Raw genomic sequence first — 19,238 nt, 5'->3', positions numbered from 1 at the left:
TTAATGTCTATACTATGGAAAGAATGCCATTCCAGAAGCAGTCATTTTCTAGATTTGAACCAATATCGTGGAAGCAGCTTCTCGTTTTGGAAGAAGCTGCATAGTAAAGCGTTGGTTGACACTTGGAGGACGATAGCTCCAGGATAGCGATGGTTTTAAAGAAGTTGTGACTGTGGATCATATAACTACCCACACTTTGCTCCTGTGCTGGTAACTGAAGCAGAGACATTAGGGGTATAATGACAGAGGTGAGAAGTGGAAATATGGATAAGTGAGAAGTGGAAAATGCTTGAAGACTTTATGAGCAAAGCTAGACTCCAATGAAAGCAGTAGCTAACGGCAATGGGTGCGGAATACTTTGATTCAGGAGCAAAGACAAAAGTTGATGCTACCCAAAAATGGATACTTGGTTGGATTTACCAGAAACCATAGACTAAGCGCCTTGAAGTCAATAAATACCTTAGAAGAACTGGTGGTGGCATTGGACTACTTCAAAAAGAGCAAACCAGTCACATAACCCCCATGATGGCGTTATTATAACAGAAGATCTGGTCTCACAGAGCAATTGGTGGATCATTTAAAGTTTTTGGATGTTGACACATAAAGCTGATATCCGGGCTTGTAAGCCACTAAGAGCAGACCAGTCTGCACAGAAGTTGATATTCCTTAACGCCCTTCGAGAGATGGTGCAAGCTTCAGAATAGCATGATGCAGTTCGTAGAGTCTGATGCGACGTCAAATTCTCTTCGAGATTGATACTTTCAAGTATGTGTTGATTTGCTATGGTATTTTAGGCTTCTAAGGTTGAACTAGGGAGGGAAGATGTTCCAGAATTCTTTCAGAGAATCGCCAATAGGATGTTGTTGATGAAACGCAGGTGGGAAAGACAGACATGAGGTAGCTATTGGTAGCTGATATGGTATCAATTGTTTCTTTACTAAGCATAATAGTTTGATATTTAGTGGTATTTGGTCTTATATACTTCTTAATTATTTCTCGCATATCACTTCATGTTTACTTCATGTATATTACTTCACATATATTGCTTCCCGTATATTACTTCATGTATATTACTTCTCTTTTCCAACAAGTATTGAGTACCACAATACATGATAATCACAAGTTATATGAACCAAGATTGGGAATATTGCAATTTTTAATTAGCGGCTGAGTACCAAAGAAGTGTGGTGAATGAATCAATAAAATGGAATCAGTAAAGGTGAGAGTAGTATAAGGTAGTTGAGCACATAAAATACTCATGATATCTGCAGATCTGCAACCAGAAGTCTTCGCTTTCTGACTTCATCAACTATGACAGACGTCATTTTGGCGAAGAAGGAGCAGGTTTTAGCATTTAGCCAGTCAATTAGCACAGAAATGTCTTATTCATTCTTCAGTATATCTGTTTTATACCACCTTTAATACAATTTGTAATCATCTTGTAAACATCATCTACACATCCTACTTAACTGAGCTTCCAACTGAAGTGAGAATAATTAGTTGATATACGCTAAGAAGTAGTGAGCGTACATCTTAATCCTCTTAATACATTTCTGAGTCCCAGATCCTCTGCATCTTTAACTTAGTCCCAGTACATCATAATCATGTACATTTCCAAACATTGGTAATTATCAGTATTCTGACTCATCTATGCATACTTAATCCAAAGCTCAATTCTACTCTATTCATCCAAGCATATTTCTCACATCCTACTCTAGTCCCATCAAACTTTTCCATCTCTTGCTCTACACTCCAACCACTTGTATTATATATTTTGTCATTCCCGCATTTCGCATTTACTAAATCCTCCACTTATACAGTATTTTCTTCTTTTATTTGTTTCTTTTTAATGATTTTCTTTGTCCTCTCCATTAATTAACGTGTCTTCCTTCTTCTTTTCGTTTCGACTCACTTCGTCTTCTTATACTCGCCATTCCTAATCACGCTCCAGACAGCATTGAGCCCAAACTTGATCCGGATAACAAAAAGAATCAGCCACCTTGGAAAGTAGGCAGCCACAAACGAAAGAATACCCGCACCAGTTCCCAGAGCGACATTCACAACACCGACGCGACTATTTTCAACGGCATTCACGGCCCTCTTGGCGTACAAAGCGGGGTCCATCGGGCTGTTTTTCACCGCCATGGCCTGCCTGTCGGCAAAGCTCTTCTTGGTGGCCTCAAAGTTGTAGATTGAGGTCTCTGGAAGAGGTCTTTTGTCTGCAATATCCGTGTTGACGCCTCCGGTGACGAAATTCACGACTTTCACGTTGAACGGCTCCATCTCCAATGCCAACACGCTGGCATACTGATGCACGGCTGCCTTCATTGCCCCGTAGACGGACCCCCATGGGAAAATCATCACTCCAGCCAAGGATCCAGTAAATGCAATAGTTCCCTGAGCATTTATCACAAGACGGCTGAATTTTGATGTCACACGCACCGGGCCCTCGAAATCCACCGCTGTGCATTGTGTGAGTGCCTCATCTGGCACATCGATGGCCGGAAATGTGCATGAAGACCCTGCATTATTGTAAAGAAGGTCCAATTTGCCGTCTGCAAGCCTAGAACTCACGAATTCGTACCCTTTTTCGATCGAGTCCAGAAGCGAGATGTCCATACTAAATGGGACTATCTTCTCTGGGTACTCCTCCGCCAAGCTTTGCATTGTTTCCGCCCTTCTTGCACATGCAAACACCTTCCATCCTCTTTTTGCAAGTTCTTCCGCTAGACAATACCCAATTCCCGACGAGCACCCGGTGACCACTGCTGTTTTTTGATGTTCGGCTGCCATGCTTTTTTCCGCTGTGTGCAGTGTATTTTTCTGAGGGATAAAATGTGAAATATGGGATGAACTGATGTGTTAGGAGCAGTATAGTATCAAATTTGAGGAAATTGATAGAGGGCCAAAAGGGAATAAAAATAAATAAATAAGGAATTTAAGAATTAAAAAAATTTAGAGGTAAGTTAAATAAAAATAAAAATAAATATTCGGTCAATTCGCGAAATGTGTTGTTAACTGTAGTGCTTCCCCCAATTACTTCCTGCCAATTACAACCAATTACCACCTGCCATTACTCCTATCAACACAACCTTGCATTCCACTTTTAGTCCACTTTCTCCGCCATTTTACACCCCGTACTTTCGCTGAATCCAGTATCGCCCCCTGAAACCAGCATCAAGCGTCAAAGTGCAGTTTTGTGACCAGTTCTCACTCCAAACATGTCGAACTACACCAAAATAGACCAGGACCAGCATGATGTTAACAATGATGATTTTCTCATAGAGCCAGATGTCGAGCCCGCTAATACAACTAACAGCAATGCGGCCCAGACCCAAGATAATGCAGCAAGTGCATCTGGAACCTCTGGAACGTTCAACTTTGCGAATTTCGTCAATCCTCAAACGTATCTTGATCCCATACTAGAAAGCAACAATGTTGAAGTTCGTGAAAGGCAATTCACCGGGGGAAACACTTTGGACGAGTCTGTAGTTACAACACTCAAGCGGGACCTCTCCAGCATATCAGACAAGCTTCTCTCGATACTTTGGCCGCTCAGATTGAGGCAGAAGTTGAAGATTTTACAACATTTCTCAGGCTTGTCGCATTCAGGCTTCAATACCGATGAGGAGGAGCAATCGGGCTCTGGATCGAGGGATTACTCAAAGGAGGCACTCAAGAAGATCCTCGACTGGGATTTGTGGGGACCGCTAGTGATAAATCTTGGCTTTAGTCTCATCATTACTTATCTTCAGACTCGAACTTTAGACGATATGTCTAAAAGCAAAGTACAGCCCAGCAGCATCTTCAGCGGAGCCTTCACGCTCATATGGGCATCTCTTGCTGTTCTTTCGTTGAACATCCAGCTCTTGTCCCCCGTTAAACAGCAAACTGAGGATGGTGGAACCACTTCTGGCATTATTGGTGTTTCTTTCTTCCAATGCATCAGTATTCTTTCCTACACGCTTTTTCCAATTGTGCTTGGTGGATTAATTTCCATATTTGTCAAGTTCAAGCTTGTCAGAATGGTTATAACCATACTCATGTTGTTGTGGTCGCTTCTTTGCTCCTGGCTCATACTTGCAATTATAAATAATTGCAGGACCCCGGCAGCTACGCCACAGTTTCTCTATGATGCCGTTACCGAGCCACAGACAGGCTCTGATGGTGATAAGCGCATCTTTTTAATGATCTACCCGATATTCTTGGTGTATGGACTTTTCTCCTGGTTCAATGTGATTATTTGAGTCATGGAAATGATTAGAAGCAGGAACAATTTGATGTATACGGGTTTTTTATGGGATACTGACCCCAATTTGGTAATGGAAATTTGTCAAGCTATATATACTTGGAATGTTCCATCAGAGCCGCTGTACATTGGTTTTTGGATATGGTATAAATAGCATTATAGCAATGTGTTGCCTGTACTCGCACTTAGATATCCGCTTTAAGCTGTAACATCTAATGATTGTGAAACTGTGAGCGATGATCAGAATGTGTTTTTGTGTGTGTACATGACTTTGTCTGGGTATAAATATGTTTCATTCATGATATTGTTACTATGCAGCTCTATGATTAATCTACCTGCTCATATCCAATAGGTACCTTTTCATTATATCCTCTACTCAATTATATTCTATGCAATATCCTCATTCATGTCACATTTCTGTCTGCGTAACTTTTCATCATATCGTCTACTCAGTTCTCTGATACAACCAAAACTGCACTCATATCCAATACATAACTTTTCATTATATTGTCTAATCTATTCATTATATGTAATCAAAGCCCCACTCATATCCAACGCATACCTTTTCATTATATTGTCTAATCAATTCATTCTATGCAAACATCCTCACTCACATCACATTTCTGCCCACGCTTTTCTTTCATCATACCGCATAGCATATTGAGTGCATTCTGGCTTCTCTAATCCGCACATACTGCCTATTTCAACCCGTATTTCGCAGCACAGCCAGAAACAACCTTGGCGATGCTGGATGGAACTTCCCCACCGACAATTTCCAATATCTTTTCGTCGGAATAGTTCGGATTCAAGTCTAAAAGCCCGTTTATCTTGGCAGCAGTCCTGCAAACGGAAGAAAAGGCAGGCGCATGCTTCAATTTGGAATATTTGGTGAGCTTAGAGGACGAAGTGAACTGTGATCTCACACCAGGGAGACCACTGTGATATAGAATGGACACAAACTGTAATAATTTCGGCAGTTCCTCGCACATTCCTGATGCACTTAGTGGCGAGCTCTCGGAAAGCTTTAATGTGGCTGCACGCACGTGAAAGCGAAGTGGGTCGGCCTCTATTTGCCGGCAGCATGCAAAGAAATTGTCCATCTGAAGATCTGACGGAACTGCCACCAGTTTTCCGATGGTTAGCTTTGAAATTGCCATGAGAGCACTTTTCACAATGAAAAACTTCGACGTGCCGGCCGGGTACCGATCGTAGATAGTGTCCTTAATCCAGCCATCGACCTCCGGGAACGCCCTGAACTGGAATTTCAGCCCGTCATCGATATTCACGCCCCGGATTCCCAACTTGAAGAAAACACCCCGGATCGAACACCAATGACAGAAAGCACGGAGTGAATTGTACACCTCCTTCACGGATATAGCCTCCTCATCACGGCATATCTGCTTTACCAGGCTCTGGAGAGCCTCACCCTCCAATTTGGGCCAGGATACATGGTGATCCGACTGGTAGAAGTTGATTTTGGTGGCTGCCAAAAGATTGCATCCCATCTTCACATACCGCTCTCTGCCCGACTTGGAAACTCCAGAGATGTAGTCCAAGACCTCATCCTCCAACCCGTGGAAGTTGTAGTTGCATTCGTCCACAAACTTGATCTTGGTGCTGGGATCATACCACTTGTTCAACTCGATTTCTCGAGAAGTGAAAATTATCGCCAGGCAAAGGTCCGGGTAATCGTCCAAAACAGAGCCTTGTTTCTTCAATATCCCGTAGCTTGAGCAAAGCGAACAATTCTGCCCAAAGTCCGTGTAGTCTCGACCCACAATTAAGTATTTATCCTCGCTTTGAACACGGCAAAAGCTTCCATCACTTGTCTGTCGGTATTTTTTACCATTCCGACAGTAGAAGTCCGATGGTCCGTGCTGGGTCTTTTCCGAGAGCTCTAAGATCGAGTCACATACATTCACCAAGTTCCGCGATATGTCTTCTAGCATCTTCTACTGGTCTGGCCGCTTTAAATTGTGCCCTTTACAATCGTTAGTATCGTGTTCTGTTTTATGTTGGTGTTTTCCTTCGTTTATGTTTTTCTTCGCTATTTTTTTTTTTTTTTTTCCCACTCCATTATTTCTCTTTTTGGATGTTTTCGGCAACTCCTTTATCCGGTATGTGCTCCTGAATGCGACAATATTGCTAGATGTCCTGCTTTCTCTTAAGGGACAAGTTTTGAGATGAAAAGCAATTTGTTAATGCCCAATTTTGTAGAGTTTGATAAGTGTATTGAGTAGTTATGAAGGAGAGGAGAAGTTGAGAAGGTTTTAAATTTGGATGTGAAAGGTTGAAATTTAATGCTGTAGGAATATATGAAATTTAGCGCCATAGGAATTTATAAACAAGGACAGAATCGATTAATTCTTTTATTAATGGAATCAAAATGAACTGAGCACAATCTTGAGCAGGAGTATTGTTATGATAAATATGATACCAGAAATGAAGTAATAGATTATTCTATATGAAGCAGGTGATAGTAAAAGTAGTTTGAGAGATTAATAAGGAGCAATGTCATCATACTGATAAATACTGGCACATGGGGTATTAATAAATGCTGAAGACATACTGAGAAAATACGAGCAAACTTTAAACTATAGACATAGCCTACTATTAGCATAAATTATGGTATTAGTGTATATCATGGTATTAGCATATATCATACTATGAGCATAGATTTTACCGTTAACATATAACTTACTATTAAGATATATACTACTATTAAAATATAGCATACTATTAACATACAGCATTAACATACAGTATTAACATACAGTATTAACATACTGCATTAACATACTGCATTAACATACAGCATTAACATGCGCAACTCAATATGAAAACATTTAATAATAGTACAGGATATCTATTCTATAACATCCAATCAGTTCTTGTGCTCGGAAGTCTCTTTATCCTCTTTATCATCTTTCTCTTTCTCTTTTTCCTCCTCCTTCTCATCATCCCCTTTTCCCGTCTCCTCATCTTCTGCCCCAAACTCCATCGGATCATAATCACTCCGCAGCATATCCCTATAATCGATTTCTTCCCTGGTGGGCTCTCTAATAGAAAGATATATCTGGTCATACGACATCTCGCGGACCTTGGGCTCAAGATATGGATCGATTCTTCCCTTTCTGAGCTCCAGCTTTCCGGAAAGAGGAATGTACATTGCCGTTTTCGTCTTCTCGTTGAACGTGATGGCCAGATGGCGAAGTTTCTCGGAGTCCGCAAACGGCTTGACCTTGCCGTCATAGTCACGGACCTTGTCGTATGTGTAGGATGTGGTTCCGGCGGAATCCTCGGCCTCCTGCTTGCTGATTGGTGCGTTTTCATTCTCGTCGTTGAGCTGCGTCCGTATCTCCTTGGCACTATCCGTATTTGTCGTATAGCACGACACCAAGGTCGTGCCTGCATTAACCTTAATCTCCCGAAACATCGATGTGAGCAACCTGGGGTCGTTTTCCGACTTGATGCCACTTTCTTTTTTACTTTTACCCTTCCGAATCGACGCGGAAGAGAGGAATTTGACATCGTAAAACTTCTGGTCCAGCATCGACGTGTCGGGCAAGAAGTTCCAGACCCTCTTGGCCCTGAGGTTTTTCCTTATTGGGTGCCTCAACTTCTCCACTTTCCCTTCAAACACAGTTGTGTCAAACATCGACTCAACTGCATGCAACTGCTCCTTTGGGTCCAATTCCTCGCCTTTCTTCAACTGCATCTTCTTCTGAAGTATGCTCCTAGTGGCCGAAGCGGTGCTGATGGTGCCTGCCGAGTATCTTGAGGGGAGTTGTGTCTTGTCTGCTGCAATATACTGAGTTCTGCGAAGAAAAGGCACTGTTTCACCTTTCACCGTTGTGCTTCTCACCGGGTCGGTTAAAAGGAGCTGGTCGCTTGGATGGAGATTGAGCCCATCGCCATATTCAGGTGTGAGGGCACCCAATGACGAAATACTGTTTTTCTCAATACATTCTGGCATTTTCATAACATTCATCGTCATTCCCAAATCATCGTTCAAAGGCACCAAATTGCCAAAATTCTCCGTTCTAAAAAGCCCGCTGAGAAACGTCGTCGACTCCAAAGACTGCGGATCCTTCACATTCGTGTAATTAAGCAGCTTTGGTGCACATGGAGGGGGAGGAAGATCATTGTTGTAACGAATCTTGGCAATAAAGTCTTGCCTCGAAGAAGTTGAAGCGTGTTTGTTTGGTGCTTCCGGCATTGCACTCTTTTCTCGATGGTTATTTCCTGCTTGCTCGATAATGTGAGCCTGACGAATAATCCAGAAAAAAGGTGTGTGTATTTGCAGATGAGTACTCACTGATTGTTCTAATCCATCTTTTTGCTTTTCATTTTTTCCTCCATGTACTAAAAAAAAAGAGAGGAAGAAAAAGTGAGGGGGCACAGGCATATGTTCTGCGTCGATCGACGGCACGCAAGACGTACGGATTTCTTTGATTCCATTGCAGGCAATGAAGCAAGTAGTGGGGTTAAGCAGATGGAGGATGTACATTAGACATAAGTAAAGATTGATAGATGTTATTTGTTTTTTATTTTTGTTTTGTGGTGATTTCTGTTAATTATTTATTTATCTTTATTTTTATTTAACCACCTATCGTTCTCAATTAATCTGTAATACCCGTAATCTCAAATTTCTCCTCAATTATCCTTAATGCGCATATTCTCAATTTTTCTCATCTCATTTATCCTTAATATCCATAATCTCAATTTTTTTCTCATTTATCCCATATTTTTATCGCATCTTTCCCCATTTTTTCATTTATTCATCACCCTTATTACATCTCCCGACTTTTCATCTCTTCGACTTTTATCACATTTCTGATATCCCAACTAACAGTTCATCCAATGAATTGTGTCTGATAGGATGCAGGCGGAAAATGCACCGCAACTTCAGGGGCCGTTTTCAGGTGTCAAATTTTCAAGCACTTCAATCCCTTCCACAATTAAGAAGGAGTTGAGAACAGATATTACATCCATGGGAGGTATATTTTTCGATGATTTGATGGCAGATGTCAACGTGCTCATTGTGGGGGATCATGATACCGAGAAATACAAGTTTTGCGCCAAGAGAAGATGTGACATCAAGTTTGTTAAGGCGGAGGCTATTTATACACTCTTTGATAAGTGGAAGCAGGGAGAAGACTTTGATTCCTCGATACTAGAGCAGTACATTTCGCCAGTTTTCGACCGCATTTCGATCTGTATGTCCAGGCTTTCGAATGTGGAGGGAGAACTTTTCAACAAGGCGTACATTTCAACTCTTATCAAGGATAATAAGGGCACACCGACCGAATCACTTCTCATGTCGACATCTTTTGTTGTGACGACAGAAAAAGCGGGCAAGCGGTTCGAGAAGGCTCTAGAATGGGGGATTCCGGTGGTCCACCCGAGGTGGGTGCTTGACAGTGTGAGGAGAGGGGCAATTTTGGAAAGTACGTACTACGACATCACGAAAAACGACCCCAGCAGTATGGGTGAGGGCTCATGCATAGTATGGGACCAAGTGCCTCCGGAGGAGTTTGATTTGTACGATACTTCGAACCCGGTGTATGTGAAAAGCCAGCAAGCATACCGGCACTCGAGTATCCGGCAAAAATACACGACGAGTGTCAATAGTGGCGCAAACAACTTGCTTTCCGGTCTCTGCTTCCTGACGTACGGGTTTACGGAGGCCCAGATGGCGAAACTGGGTGAGATAATCACACAGAAGGGTGGAAATCTGGTGGATTCGTACGAAAATGCGGTCACTCACCTCCTGATCCCATCAAGCATGCCGTTTAAAGCCGTTCCGGGCAGGCTCAAGCAGCTCATCGGCACCCACGATATGGCGGTGGTCAACGAGTGGTTTTTGGACCGGTCACTTTTCTACAAACAGCTGAAATTCGACAGCTGGTCAATTCCTCGGAATTTCACCAACCTGGACTTGAAGCTCAAGATTAGCGTCAGTGGATTTTCCGGAGTCGAGTTCTTCCACGTTTCTAAGCTTATCGAAGTTCTTGGGTGTGAGCTGGTGGAAGTTTTCCAGCCCGACTGCAACCTTTTGGCAGTAAATTTGTACTCTGTTGGACTGAATAAGTCCAACTCTCCCAAGCTTTTCCAGTATAAATACGCAGACATTCTCTCTTGCAGGCCGCACAGCCAGACTTCCAACAAATCTACCAAGGCGAAGATTAACGCGGCGAAAAAATGGGGGATACCGGTTATTTCTCTGGCCTATCTTTGGGAGATATCGGAGCAGGGAAAGCTGCCCAACTTGCTCGATTATCGCTGGTGCATATTTGGGCCTCGCAGCTCGATTCCAGCCCACAATTTCATTGAGTATGCACGTGGAGTTAATGGGAAGGGGAAGGATGAAGATGCGAGGGGAAATGATGTGAAGAAGAATGAAATTGTGAGGGAAAATGAAGATAATGTGAAGGAGAATGGAATTGTGAAGGAAAATGAGGATAATGTGAAGCAAAATGAAGATAATATTAAGGAAAATGAAGATAATGTGAAGAAGAACACCACAACTGCGCAAAATGTAGAAGATACACCCAGAATCCCATCTCCAAAGAAAAAGACCAAACGAAAATGGCCTAGGCTTGTTGGAACAGCGTTGAAATCGCAGTTGAAACTTGGTCCTCTCGCTTTACCAAGCTTCACATCCAAGAAGAGTCTTTTGCAAGGCGCTTTTTCATCAACTGACTTGAAAGATGGGGGCCAAGAAGAAAAGGGTCAAAAAGAAAAGGACCAAAAAGAGGCTGACGAATCTCAAGTTCCCGAAATCAGGTATGATATCTCACCTGTGAGGGCAAAGAGGAGAAGACGCAAGTAGGATTGGAGGTATGGTATTGTGGTTATGTGGATGGATAAGTATAGAGATGGAATGACTGTATATGCATATTACGATAAAACTTTTGATAGTACTATGGCAAATGTAATTAACTGAGTAATAGGGTTAGTATTCTTAATACTGACAAGAAATCCTGCTATTATTACTTATACTAGCGATATGTAATATTAACTATAATATTAACAATAAGTATCTACAAATACTAGCAATTACTCCTGAAGACTTAACAGTTACTAGTGACAACTAATACCGACTAATACCAACTAATACTAACTAATACCAACTAATTCTAACTAATACTAATACCAACTAATACCAACTAATACCAACTAATACCAACTAATACCAACTAATTCTAACTAATACTAATACCAACTAATACCAACTAATACCAACTAATACCAACTAATACCAACTAATACCAACTAATACCAACTAATACCAACTAATACCAACTAATACCAACTAATACCAACTAATACCAACTAATACCAACTAATACTAACCACAATATGCAACTACACTAATTCTAATACTTACACGCCAACAATGAAGTTCTTGGAGTACTCAATTAAACCTATCCACCCTTCTCCACTCATCTTACATACCCTATCATGCTTATTAATACACAAGCAAACACACTAACCCTATCCCGGACATATATTCCAATCATATAGTACACATTATCTCAAGCAACATCCATCCTACTGCTCCGGTCTTGATGGTGACTCCTCTCTATCTCTTTGCGTCTGTTCCTGTTTTCTCTTAAAGAAATCTGGGAACAAATCCTCCTCATCTGCCCTGCTTCTTCTAGAATGATCTTCATCTCTCGAAGTACGATAAGCATCAAACAAATCACCCCTGTCTCTTCCTCTTCCTCTTCTCCTTCTTCTTCTGCGTTCTCCTCGACTACTTCTTTCATCTGATGGTCTCCACGTATCCCTAAAGCCGTTATCCCTATAACCGGCATCTCTGCGGCCATAATCGTCTCTGTACTCGTTTCTGTAGCCACGGTCATCCCTATAGTCTCCTCTATCCCTATAATCCCCTCTATCATCCCTGTAGTCTCCATACTCATCTCCATTTCTATAATCACCATTCTCAGCCCTGTATTCATCATCTCGGCCTCTCCTTCCCCTGTAACTAAACAAATCATCCTCTCTGTCATCTCCACGTGCTGGAACAGGCCGGAAAGACCCGGCCCGATCTCCCAAAAGTTCCTCTTCTGCAACTTTCTCACCAGTTATGAGATCTTCGGCATGTTCGCCGGCCAGCCGTGGCTCGTAGCCGTTCCCGCGGGCCCTCCTCTCCCTTGCCGCCGGCATCCTCTCGGCGCGGTCCGGCTCCCCGTGCATCAAGTAGTACCGCGAGTATATCCGGGCGTTTTTCACCTTTCTGTCTCCTTTCAAGCTTTGCCTCACCGTTAATTGAACATTGTCCGCTGTATCCTCGCCAGTTTCTTCCTTTGCCCCTTTTTCCCTCACAAACGGCTTTGCCACCCGCTCGTCCGTCGCAGAGAGTGTCTCTGGCTGCTCGATCGACTCGTCTGTGAGAATTTGAAGAGCCTCTTGTGCACCCTGCTCTCCCTCGTCTCTAGAAATGAAAACCACGTTCACCGACTCGTCATTCACCCACTCAAGCCTGTAGGCGAACCTCGCGTACTTATCCCTGTTGTTAAACGAGTAATCCGGCCGCACATAGTGGTCTATGTAGTACTTGATGGCACGTGTATCAAGAGAATTCACACCTTTCAAAAGAAGTGCGTTTGGCCGTGGTTCCTGCAAGTTTTCCGTCTCTTCTGCTTCCCCGGTCCCTTGCATGCCGATATCTGCACTCTGCTGCCCATCCTGAACCTGAAGATGCGGCGGGAGTCCCGTACTCGGTGCCTCATTGGCTGCTTGCTGCTCAGAAACACTTGCAGTTGCTTCATCTGGCTTCTGATTGGTTTGAATCGACCCGTTTGACTGTTCAATTGGCTGCTCGGTGCCATTTTCTGCATCTACCATTTCTGCGTCGCCGTTTTCCATGTTGAGACGTGCCTGGCTCAATTATTTACTGCCCATTCGGGGGAAAAGGAAGAAGCAAACAGCTCTGGGTGTTTATTTTTGAGGATAGAAATACAGCATGAAAAAGACGAGAGAAGAAAAAAAAAAAATTAAAAAGTGAAAATAATTGCTACGAATAAAATCATCAACTGCAAGTCGAAAGTCTCGATTGCATGCTTAATACTGCCCTCAGCAGTATTGGCAGTTGAAAACACGCTTTAGATATTTGTTTAGATATTCATTCAGATATTCATTTAGATATTCATTTAGATATTCGTTTAGATATTCATTCAGATATTCATTCAGATATTCATTTAGATATTCATTCAGATATTCATTTAGATATTCATTCGGATATTCATTTAGATATTCATTCAGATATCCTTCCACAGCAATGAATTTCCAGCCGATAAACCCCAAGCCATTCCTCCAGTCGTTGCTCAATAAGCAGGTTATAGTGAAGCTCAAGTTCAACAGCATAGAGTATCGCGGAAAGCTTCTTTCGATTGACAACTACATGAATTTGTTGATGGATAAAGATGTGAAGGAGGTGAATGGAAAAACGCGGGAGGTGAGTCCATTGGGGGATGAGATGTTTATAAGGTGTAATAATGTTTTGTGGATATGTGAGGATAAGAAGGAAAAGAAGGATGAGAAGGAAAAGAGTGATGATAAGGAAAAGAGTGATAATAAGGAAAAGAAGGATGAGAAGGAGAAGGAGAAGAAAGATAAGAGTGAGAAGAGTGAGAAGAGTGAGAAGAGTGAGAAGAGTGATGATAAGCAAAAGAAGAATAAGAAAGATAATAAGGATAATAATGATAAAACAGAGATAGAAAGTGCCGATGTGGATATGAACTAATTTGTCAACATGTACAATAAATAATCAATACACTACAGCAATAAATAATCAATATATTGCAACTGCTACTACGTTAACATGCAAAGTAAACACCCATTCTACAACAATAAATACTCATACAACTACTTCAAAGCTAACGACTCGAGGGAAACGAATAGATGTAATAAATAAATAACGTGTCTGGGCAAGCGTGCATGCATGCAGCAATGCAGAAGGAGTCAAGCAGTGCAGCATGTACAAACTGCCGTATTTGGCCCTGCATGCATTCTGCATGCATTCCGCATACATTCTGCACTGCACAGAATGCCCTGCACGGCACATCGAGACCTCTTTCAGGAATCTGCTGAATATAAATAGAATTCTTTCATTCACAATTCTCCGGCAAGGGGAACCGTGTCGACGTCACCAACAACAACAAGGTTGAATTTAGGGACTTTGACAGTCTTGGCGGAGCTGAAATCGGCCTCCCGGCCGGAAATTGCCGCCAAATAGCCGGCCAAAGGCTTGTACTGCGACAATTTGGCACCGGAGGCCTTTTTCAAAGCCGCTGCCGCCTTCTTGAGGCCATCTGAGACCTCGGATGCATCCTCGGATGCAAAAGAGATGTAGTAGAGGCCTGCTTCCTCGTATGGGAGGACATTTGTCTTGACTGAGAGGTTGTAACTGGCTGGAATTGCACTGTAGACGGCTGCGGCAACCAACTCGTACGATGGGATGTCTTCTGGGGACACGGGCACGCCAAGAATGGCAACAGTCTTGCCCGGCTGCCTGATTCTGGACTCAACACCAGTGTAAATCTTCTGTGCAGTCTTTGCAACAGTCTTATTTTTCGACTCGGGCAACTTCGAGAGTGCGGATTCGGCCACAAACTTGTCCAATGCAGCCTTGTCCACGTTCTGGCCCACCACCTCGATGTTGTCGCTCGTGAAAAGGGCTTTTGCAAACGTGGCCAGATCGAAAGATGAATATTTCTTTGTGCCATCGTAGTAAAGAGGCTGTCCAAGTCCCCTTCTGAAGGACACAGCATGCAACTCCTCGAGGGCTTTTGTTGCCGGGCACTCTGCGGCCTGCCGGGCAACGTGGGTGGCGTATGGGAGCACCAACTCGTCAAGTTCGTGTGGTTTGAAAGATGTTTCTGTTAAAACACCAGAAAGGGCACTCACAAAGAAGGGGAGCGCCTCCTTGAGGAACGTGGCCTCGAGAACAAGAGCATCCCTTGTGACTGACGCCTTGTACGATCCCCCGAGGAGCTCTGCCTCCCTCTTGAGCCTCAATCCTGACTTGGATTTCGTGTTGAGAAATGCTGAGGATGCCAAAAGGTGCGATAACCCGGCAGGGGTGCTTTTCGAGCCCGCCTGCTTCACCACAACCTTCAAAGATGACACTGGTGAGTCCACTGCCGCCTTTGTTGACACCTTTATGGCCCTTGCAGCCGATGTTGAGAATGTTCTTGTGCTGATTCTAGAAAACATGTTTTTGCTGCTGCTTGAATTATCGCTGTCTAATTTTCAATTCCGCTTGTAGCACCTGGCCGTCCTGCTATTGCGTTCTGTATATGTGTCTGTACGTGATCTCGCAAGCCTTCTGATGCCGAATGAGTCTGTGCAAAGCTTAAAGTTGATGTGTAAAGGTAATGTTCGATGAAGCAAAAAGATGTGAATGAAAACGGCAGGGAAAAATAAAATAATGCACCAAAAAATGAGGTAGAAAAAAATGAAAAAAGTACAAAAAAATACTCATGAAATTAAGCTTAATTGATTGATCGAATCTTTTTCTCCCAGCTTTAACGCCATACCCGATCCCTTATAAACCTGCTAAGCGATGACGGAATTTGGGAAAATTCGCCCAGAAATCGGCATTTCTGTATTACTTCTGCTGCAAACTTCAACATGACCTTTTTTTTTCACAATTGTTGCCTCGTAAACATCTTTTAATCGCCTGCTTTCAGTATGTGCTCACTGTCCTCCTATTTCTCTTCCGCCAGGCCGCCTTTTCTCTCCCGCCAGGCCTCCCTCTCTCTGCCCGGCAGACCCGCCCTTTCTCCGCTGGGCCTGCCTGCTTTTTCCCCTGTAAATTTTCTTCTCACCGCGAAGCCGAGCTCTCTCCCCGGGCTGCCGCGCGGCGTAACTCCACCCCAGAAAATTTTCCTCCTGGATAACTAAGACATGCTTCTATTCCACATCTAACATCCCTAAATTTTGCTTTCCTCACACAAATCACTTCAGCTATATTCCAAAAACATCACACCCCTTTTTCACTTTCATTGCTTGCATCTTAGCCCCGTTTAATCACACTCCTGCTAATTCATTTTGCTCGTTTCTTATTGGCTGCAGCGAAGTTTTTTCTTTCACCACGGATGTAAGGATGCGCAAGCCCGTATTACGTGCCGGCACGCATTGTGTGTACGGATGTCTCCACTGACGATTTTCCTTTTTTTTCAGATCACTAGAAAAATTTCATTCCTCATCTCGAACCTATCTCAAGACACATAAACATACGTGTAGAAGATGAATACAGCACCAATTAGAGCCACACCGCACGTGTTTCATGTCTTTGTAGACTCATAATGGCACACCCTAACACTATGAAAGGGCTTCCGTCGGACCTACCTCCTTTCACGAGGAAGCAGTCGCCAAAGTCCTTTTTATACACTCGTGTATTGAAAAATTTCCTAGGAGAGCAGGCTGCTTATATTTACGCACTTCTTTCGACAAATGAGCGTTTGTCCTTCTCCAGAATACAGCAAGTGTCGTGCATGAGACCGTCGCATCTCCGCAAGATTCTTGTTTCGCTTATCCAGATGAACTGTTGCACGTTTTACCCAAAGAGTGGACCACCATCAGTGCAACTTAGACCAAGGCAGCACAAACCTCGAGAGTACTACTATTATCCAAAGGAAGAGGGCTGCTTGAAGTTGGCATACGCGGATGACATCATAAGGACGATCAGGGGAGAGTACTCGGACGAGTTGCCGGCAACAATTATCCAGAATGTGCTTTCAGTTGGAAGTTTGACGATCCGGGACTTCTTGAAGCCAATAGCATCAGATAAGGACCAATGCTACAAGGTTCAGAAGGCTTTTAAGCTTTTGGTGGATGACGGGTGGCTAGAGCCGGTGGGAAAGACGACGTTTTTGAACATGTTCGATCTTTTCAGTGCCACATTCAAGAAAACAACCTCGTCTTTCAACAGAGAGCACCCGCTTTCCAAAACCATCTCGCAGACTAAGAGAATGCACATGATCAAGGAGATGACGTACGAAAAGTTTATCCGGCTGATGGAGGGAGAGGAGTTGCACAGCCTGCTGCGTCACTCGGACAACCCGGGACTCATGCGGGAGCTCGTTGGTGCAAATTATGCAACTGATGCCAAAGATAAGGATGAAGATAGCACAGAGTTGGATTTGGCCGGCTTGATCAACAGAGACCTGCCGCTGACATTTTGCTTTGAACGGTACCTCAAGAGACTGCGGTCTGCACACTTTGCGAGTGCCGCAAAGCACCGTGTCGGGAATATTTCGGCCAAGATATACGCACTAGTGCTAAATCACGTTGAGGAGAGATCGCGAGACGTGAGGAGCAAAGGCATCATTTTGCAGCGTTTGTTGGCGAATGTGGGGCAAACAACGGTTGGGTTGAACCCGCACAAAAAGATGGAGATGGCAAACAAGCTCAGTTTGCAGGATCAATCGCAATCTTTGAGTGTTACAGTGCCTGAGATATACAAGGACCTCCAACTGCGGGGTTCGAAGTTCGGGATCACCGAGGACGACCTTTACGGCACGATCTACGACCCGGCGAACCCGGATGCCGGTGCAAAGCCCGAAAAAAAGCGGCCTCTTGAGCCAACTGGCTCTGATGATGATGGTGCAAACAAAAAAATCAGGTTGGAGGATTTCACGAATCCAAACCCGGGTGACGGTGCAGGGATGGACCTTGGTACAAGCTTGTTGGAGATGGCAGAGAGTGAGGACGACCCGTTTGGCATGGGAATGCAGAGTTCAGCATCAGCATCGTCCGGAGATCCCCGGATCATGACACTTCTTTTGCAGCACTTGAAGCTTCTCTGCTCGGATGCACACGAGCCGTTCTTGAGAGAGGCCAGCCCAGGCAGTTTTTACGTGCCGTTTACAGAGCTCACGCCGCTTGTTGTCAAATACACCTTCAAGCAGTATCTGAAGCAGATACTGGGCTCTTCATGTCTCCGTATCTTCAACTTTGTGGAGCAGGAGCACTTGACGGACGTGAAGGAGCTGGCAAAGCGTGTTTTGATGCGTGAGAGCGATATCCGGAATGTTCTAGACAGGATGCAGGAGTTCAATCTGATCGAATTTCAGGAAATTCCAAAAACCCAGGACCGGTCGGCAATTCGGGCCGCTTTTGCCTTGAGATCCAACTACAGAAATGCACTAAGTGCCATGAAGAGTTGCCTGATTCATAATATGGGCGAGGTGCTTGAGAGTCTTGAGGATATCCGCTTTGACAACAAGATTCTCTTGGATAAGGTGAGCCGGAATGACGTTAAGGGAAGAGAGCAGGAGCTTTTGTTGGCAGGCGAGTTGAAGCAGTTGCAGAAGTATTATGAGTTTGAGAGGCAGACGCTGGCGAAGTTTTTCAGGTTGCGGTCTGCAGTTGATGTGTTTGAGTTCATGGATGGGATTTGAGTTATGAGAAGGGGTAATGAAATGTATCGAGTAATAAAATGTGATGAGCAGCGTTATGTATATTTGTAAAGGTGTAAGGGTGTGTGGTATATGTGGGCGGCTGTATTCTATATCAAGATGTGATAATGCAGTTATCTGTTCTCATTTCACTTACCACTGTATCACTTTAGTCTTTGCATCTTTTATAATTACACCTAACCATATAATGATATTCTATCTCTTGCCAGATCATGATATACCACTTTTGCATCTTACCAATTCACATCTCATACACAACTTATGTATTTTATGCACCACTTCACATCTCATACATCATTTTCATATACACCAGCTCCACAATTGCTCGTCAATAGTCGCGTCTATTTAAAACTGCGCCTTGTTCATGCCCAGGAAACTTCACTTTTCGGGACTATTTAAGCATGCGCATTTCCATTTTAGTTAGCTCGCTTATGCTATTTCTTACCGTTTATATTTAGTGTCTTTACCTCTCTTTACCCTCAACAATGGCCAATTTAGCTCATGAAAACTTGATAAAGTAATCGTTGTCCAGACAAGTTCAGGAAATATTT

At 43.4% G+C, this 19,238-nt stretch overlaps 9 protein-coding genes across 9 annotated transcripts; 4 read left to right on the top strand and 5 right to left on the bottom strand.

The window, feature by feature from the left end:
• Positions 1–1,908: 1,908 nt before the first annotated feature.
• On the bottom strand, positions 1,909–2,793 carry BRETT_003534 (uncharacterized protein; the record flags this gene model as incomplete). Its single annotated transcript, XM_041282041.1, has 1 exon — positions 1,909–2,793. The coding sequence occupies one exon, from the start codon at positions 2,791–2,793 to the stop codon at positions 1,909–1,911; it is 885 nt and encodes a 294-aa protein (XP_041135880.1).
• A 428-nt stretch (positions 2,794–3,221) lies between these two features.
• Positions 3,222–4,247, top strand: BRETT_003533 (uncharacterized protein; the record flags this gene model as incomplete). Its single annotated transcript, XM_041282040.1, has 1 exon — positions 3,222–4,247. The coding sequence occupies one exon, from the start codon at positions 3,222–3,224 to the stop codon at positions 4,245–4,247; it is 1,026 nt and encodes a 341-aa protein (XP_041135879.1).
• A 700-nt stretch (positions 4,248–4,947) lies between these two features.
• On the bottom strand, positions 4,948–6,198 carry BRETT_003532 (uncharacterized protein; the record flags this gene model as incomplete). The annotated part of the gene is made up of 1 exon (XM_041282039.1): positions 4,948–6,198. The coding sequence occupies one exon, from the start codon at positions 6,196–6,198 to the stop codon at positions 4,948–4,950; it is 1,251 nt and encodes a 416-aa protein (XP_041135878.1).
• A 935-nt stretch (positions 6,199–7,133) lies between these two features.
• On the bottom strand, positions 7,134–8,468 carry BRETT_003531 (uncharacterized protein; the record flags this gene model as incomplete). Its single annotated transcript, XM_041282038.1, has 1 exon — positions 7,134–8,468. The coding sequence occupies one exon, from the start codon at positions 8,466–8,468 to the stop codon at positions 7,134–7,136; it is 1,335 nt and encodes a 444-aa protein (XP_041135877.1).
• A 663-nt stretch (positions 8,469–9,131) lies between these two features.
• On the top strand, positions 9,132–11,084 carry BRETT_003530 (uncharacterized protein; the record flags this gene model as incomplete). The annotated part of the gene is made up of 1 exon (XM_041282037.1): positions 9,132–11,084. One exon carries the CDS (start codon positions 9,132–9,134, stop codon positions 11,082–11,084), a length of 1,953 nt encoding a protein of 650 aa, XP_041135876.1.
• Positions 11,085–11,806: 722 nt separating this feature from the next.
• BRETT_003529 (uncharacterized protein) lies at positions 11,807–13,129 on the bottom strand (the record flags this gene model as incomplete). Its single annotated transcript, XM_041282036.1, has 1 exon — positions 11,807–13,129. The coding sequence occupies one exon, from the start codon at positions 13,127–13,129 to the stop codon at positions 11,807–11,809; it is 1,323 nt and encodes a 440-aa protein (XP_041135875.1).
• Positions 13,130–13,541: 412 nt separating this feature from the next.
• Positions 13,542–14,006, top strand: BRETT_003528 (uncharacterized protein; the record flags this gene model as incomplete). Its single annotated transcript, XM_041282035.1, has 1 exon — positions 13,542–14,006. The coding sequence occupies one exon, from the start codon at positions 13,542–13,544 to the stop codon at positions 14,004–14,006; it is 465 nt and encodes a 154-aa protein (XP_041135874.1).
• Positions 14,007–14,374: 368 nt separating this feature from the next.
• BRETT_003527 (uncharacterized protein) lies at positions 14,375–15,478 on the bottom strand (the record flags this gene model as incomplete). Its single annotated transcript, XM_041282034.1, has 1 exon — positions 14,375–15,478. The coding sequence occupies one exon, from the start codon at positions 15,476–15,478 to the stop codon at positions 14,375–14,377; it is 1,104 nt and encodes a 367-aa protein (XP_041135873.1).
• A 1,094-nt stretch (positions 15,479–16,572) lies between these two features.
• On the top strand, positions 16,573–18,669 carry BRETT_003526 (uncharacterized protein; the record flags this gene model as incomplete). Its single annotated transcript, XM_041282033.1, has 1 exon — positions 16,573–18,669. One exon carries the CDS (start codon positions 16,573–16,575, stop codon positions 18,667–18,669), a length of 2,097 nt encoding a protein of 698 aa, XP_041135872.1.
• Positions 18,670–19,238: the final 569 nt, after the last annotated feature.

Source organism: Brettanomyces bruxellensis, chromosome 6 (genome assembly GCF_011074885.1).
Source record: "Brettanomyces bruxellensis chromosome 6, complete sequence".
NCBI classification, from domain to species: Eukaryota; Fungi; Ascomycota; class Pichiomycetes; order Pichiales; family Pichiaceae; genus Brettanomyces; species Brettanomyces bruxellensis.
The sequence above is the reverse complement of the archived record's forward strand: the minus strand, read 5'-3'. Positions and strand labels throughout refer to the sequence as shown.